The sequence below is a fragment of the Penaeus vannamei genome, chromosome 3, assembly GCF_042767895.1.
Source record: "Penaeus vannamei isolate JL-2024 chromosome 3, ASM4276789v1, whole genome shotgun sequence".
Classification (NCBI taxonomy): domain Eukaryota; kingdom Metazoa; phylum Arthropoda; class Malacostraca; order Decapoda; family Penaeidae; genus Penaeus; species Penaeus vannamei.
The window spans coordinates 28,348,185-28,353,452 of record NC_091551.1 but is presented as its reverse complement, the minus strand read 5'-3'; the positions used below and the strand labels follow the sequence as shown (position 1 = coordinate 28,353,452).

Genomic DNA, 5,268 nt, shown 5'->3' with positions numbered 1-5,268 from the left:
CATTAACAAGTATATTTTGTAATGCAATTACAGTAAAAAAGTGAGAAGAAGAAAATAAATAGTAAACAATTACTCCTTACTTTTAAGAGTTCATGCAAATCAAATCATATTCTTACAAGATTTTCCTTAAAAAATACATAAAATAAAAGCAGAAAATAAGTTAATAAATAAATTCTGACCTTTACTTTGTCACACAACATTCTTCGTGACAACTCCTCATATATCTCGGGAGTTCACCACTCATCAGGCAGCTCAAAGCCCCTTCATCAAAGACAATTTTTCTTGTCTACGCAGTTACAAGTTGGCCAAACCGTGTACATGTCTGTGGTAATGTGGTGTTTGTTTATTTGAAAATAAAATGAAATGGAAAAATAAAAAAGTGGTGGCCACTAATTCTACACCATCTATTGCATAATTCTTTATCACAAATTAAATTTTTTCCCATCATTTCTCACCAAGACTTTTTTTGCATATTGCTGCAAAACAAATGATCATAAACAAATTTGCTTCTATAAAAAATAAGATATACTTCTCAAAGCGGAAAACACACATCTTAACACAATAAATATGAGAATAATAAAAATATCATATGAGAATATTAATGAAAATATCATTTTAAAAAATGCTTAGATCACTCAATAAAACAAATAACATTTCCATCGTTAGTGCATGAATGCAATACAGATTCTTACAGATGTATATAATACAAAACTAAAGTTTTCTGTTTCTTCTCTAAGGTCAGCCTTAAAAAAAAAAAAAAAAAAAAAAAAAAAAAAAAAAAAAAAAAGGGTAAGAATCTGAAATTTGTCTGCGGTGAGTAGTTGTCTGCTGCGTAACATATTCTGATAACGGTAAAACAAAGGAAATCTGCTAATAACTAACTGCTTGCTGACAAGCACCCAAGTCACCAAGATCAACACATAAATGCAGACTAACTGCTTTAACAATACTTGACAATGAATATGCAACAAGAAGTCCTGCTTACTTATCTGTACTGCATATATCTACATCAGTACATAACCCACATGTGTGGTGGCACAATTTATACATGGTGTGCAGTAGTAACTATAAATACACTGCAGTACACTGTACATAAGATGTGCATCAGAACAGTGAGCACATTTGATGTGCAATAGTACATTATAAACTTCTGATGTGCATCAATGCAGTACACATTATGATGTAGTGACTTGCACATACCAGTGCATGATCACAATAATAAAAAATAAATAGAACAAAAAAGAACTGCATTTATAAGCACAATATGTAACAATATACTGTAAACATTTGACGTGCAGATGTACACTGGACATTCAATATGAAACAGTATACTTTTAATATTTGATATGCAGCAATGCAATGTTCACATTTGAATGAAGCTACATTGTACATATGTGGTTGGCATCAATACACTGTTCATGTCTGATATGAAGCAAAATACATTCACATCTCATGTACAACTGTACATAGTTGTCAACAAACTTATGTAGACAACAGACATGGCAATGCACACATATGACAAAATAATGTATACAATGTGAGGCAGTAAACCTTATACAGGATGTAACAGTACACTGTACACATGATGTGTGGCAATACTATGTACACAAGATTTCAGGCAGTACAGAGTACATATGTGTGACTGTACTCTGGCTACAAGACATGAAACTATAAGTCTCATGATTTTATATAAAAACTTAGCCTAAACTAGATATAACTTGTTACAGTGAAACAGTCAGCTCAAGGTTCATGTCATCTAGCACTACATTCAAATCTCACTGTATGGCTACACCAGAGGGTAACCCTTTCAACCTAACACCTTATTATGGCTAAAAGTACACATGACCCACATCAGACACAACACATAATAATAGGGACGGCCTGAGGCCAATCACTTTCCCGTTATACCACCTGAAGATCAACTGGTCCGAACTGTAGCATTATTGATCACTACAACCCATATTTATCATAGTCCAGTTATTATAGTTTTAACTCTCGATATAGTTTTTACAAAATTATTCCATTTGAGTACAGCTCTAGCAGTAAATATCTACTCATATAAGCATGGTGAAAAACACATTGATACAAGTTTAAGACTGGAAACCTCCATATATGAAACTTAAATAAATGGCAATACTTTACTAGAACTGAACAAAAACTGATGCATTCACTCATGAATAGACATAGCATCAATGAGTGTATATATATATACATACATATACATTATATATACATACATATATATATATACATATATATATATATAAATATACATATTTGGAACCAAAAATAAAACATAGAAGAAAAAAATGACTACAAGAAATCAGTAGAAACTAACATTATTGCATACAGTGATAACAGAACCAAACAAATTTCCAAGTTTGATAATATTTGTCATGTATTACAGAAATGCTAATAACCACTGTAAGGATACAAATGCAATGAAGATCTTTTGTTTATGGTCAAAGTCATACAAGGTCCAACGATTAAGAACAAGAAATATCTTTGGCCAACTGAAAGTGAACACAACCATACCAAAGCCAAGTAAAGTATACACAACCAATAAAGATTTTCTTGTCCAAATTTCCTAAACAACTTCAGGAATACACATACACAAACTCAGACCATAGCATGAGTTTCTTGAAGTCACCAGTCACCAGTGTATAACATTACCCTTTTAACTTCCGAGTATGAAAATAAAATTTCAAAATCCGTTGTCAATGGTCTTCTCATCTTCTATCCCATCACAGAAAGGTCAATATTTAATAATTCACTTATCATATCAATGATTTTTATTTTTGCGAAGTCCCAAAAAGTTGTAATATACAGTTTGAGGTTCCAGAAAACAAAACAAAAAATAAAAAATAAAAATAAAAATAATGACAAAGAAAGAAAGAAAGAAAAAAAAAAGGTGAATGATATTTCCATCAAAAAGACTTTCCTGCATCTAGTAACTTTAAAGGTTTAAACAGAACAAGTTCTAACTTGCCCTCTGAGAAAAAAGTAAAAGAAAAAGAAAAAAGAAAAGAAAAAAAGGTTGGCTGCTGCATTTAGCATGATCTAATAAACCATAAAACTAAATAACGAGCTACAACTCTTGATCTGTAAACAGTATAACAGAAAAATGATAAGCCTATCATATGCCTAGGTCAAGTATCATACAACAGATCTCTAGTGAAACAGTATAAGTGAGATATGGGCTTGTATGGTGGGTTAATACCAGAGCTCTTTTATAAGAGTACCTCCATTGTGACACTTGCTACAGGAAGACACCAACTAGCTGTAACAGTTACTTTCCAGAAACAGAAATGGGTATTGTATTCACTACAATTGCTTTGATTAGTAACTGATATCTTAAACTGCAAATGACTTAAAAATGTACAAGAGTTCTGGATGTCTTCCTGTAGTTAAAATTGCATCAAAATGGCTTTCATTGTCAGACATGAGATAACTTATCTATAATTGAAGTTATATCACCCTTGACAATTCTTTTGAAATATACAGCACAACCCCTAACAAGATTCAGCCCAGTAATTCAAACTCTTGATATACCTGAAGGAACTCATTCATTCTTTTACTAGTTTCACTTCATCTTTCATGATGATACACAGGTAATTCCCACTCATTCAAGAGCATAAACTACATAGGACTGCATTTTATGAGGTTACATCATCCCCACTAGCATAAAAGTGAGGAAGGCAAGTTAAAAATATCATCATACCTACTTGCATCATAAGTCAGAAAGGCAAGTTAGAAGTTTTTTTTATTCATTTTTATGTCTCCCACTTGCATTACTGAAGTGGGAGGCAAGTTTAAGAATATGTACACACACCCACACATACACAAACACACACACAAACACTCAAAATCACTAACTCTCACATTCATACATTCACACACTTCTTCATGCATGCACACATTCACTCTCACAGTGTTTGAGGACTGCCACACACAGAGAGGCAAGTTAAGAGGGTATGTACACACTATGGTTGAGGAATGCCACACACAATGAGCACCAGAAGTTACCTTACACTTGTCACCCAAGCTGCCACTCTTCATGTAAGTCTCCATAATTTCTGCTTTCCGTTATGCAGGTGACTTTAGCTTTCATCTTGGACTGACCAAGTCTTGATTGATATGGATATACAAAGTATGAAACCTGACACTGCCAAACTTTCATCACTTGGCTTTAACCATCATATATTTGTTCTATATCCATCTCAGCCAGTAACCACTATACACTCTTGAACACATCTCTCTTCCTGGTTGGTAATTTTCTATGTACAATGTTAACACTTTTGGGTATTAACAACCATGCCACTTCCACCTTTGTACCTTCCAAGGCACAATAGTCCACATCAAACATTTCTCTTCCTTAGGAAAGATCTGCAATAGAAAAAAAAGTATGATCAATACATATGCAAATTTCAAAGCCAGAAAGGCTAATGCACAATCCATATAACAATCAGATATACTGTAGAGGCAAAAGAAGAGAATACAAAAGGCAAAAGACTTACAGCTTGGTAGGGCAGCCTGAGAGAGCCTCTGTTGGATCTGGTCTGTAGTAAAACGTACAAAACAATCATATTGTTCAGCCAACTTGGAAGCCAATACCTTGTCATACTCCTCACGGATCTTCACCTCTCGTTCTCGCAGAAGCTGTTCACAGATGAGATTCACCTGAAGAATAATGAAAAGTGAAATATTTTAAAAATAAATTTGTAAGATTGACAAATAAACAAACTTAAACACTGAGTTTCAAACTCTTCATCTTGTATCTTTATTCTGTAATCACAAAGTTTTCATTTCTAGTAATCTATTATCTCTGTCATCACAGCTTCAAGGAGACTGTCCCTTGGGGGGAAGGATAGAGGGAATTAGTCAGCTTACAGTATTCATACATGAATGAAGAAATTACCATAGAGCCCACCACAGGTTATTATATATTGGTGTAGCAAGGGCATAAGTGCTGAGGGGTAAATTTCTGAAGTTGGTAGTTGGCTCCAGGTAGACAAAACAGCATTTAATAAAATGACATTACATTACATGACTTCATGGCAGAACACACTGGAGATGTTGATGCGACATGGGTTTCGGGGAGAATGATACCCCAGGGAGACCTGTATCCTTTACCCAAGGGGACCTGTGTGGGTTGGACTACTTCTGGAGTCAAAATGAGCTAACCTAAATTCTCTACACATTGATAAATGGGTTAATAGTTCAAGAAGGCAATGTCCATCTTCAGTTTCTTGGTAGTCAATACCTGGC

General features: G+C 34.0%; 1 protein-coding gene across 1 annotated transcript in view; it reads right to left on the bottom strand.

The window, feature by feature from the left end:
* Nucleotides 1–5,268, bottom strand: part of LOC113823754 (akirin-2) — a gene marked incomplete at its 5' end in the record, with an annotated part of 6,710 nt that continues 1,442 nt past the window's right edge. Inside the window, 2 exon segments of the mRNA XM_070143877.1 lie at nucleotides 1–4,386; nucleotides 4,518–4,680. Of these exon segments, the coding sequence (XP_069999978.1) occupies nucleotides 4,376–4,386; nucleotides 4,518–4,680 (174 nt within the window).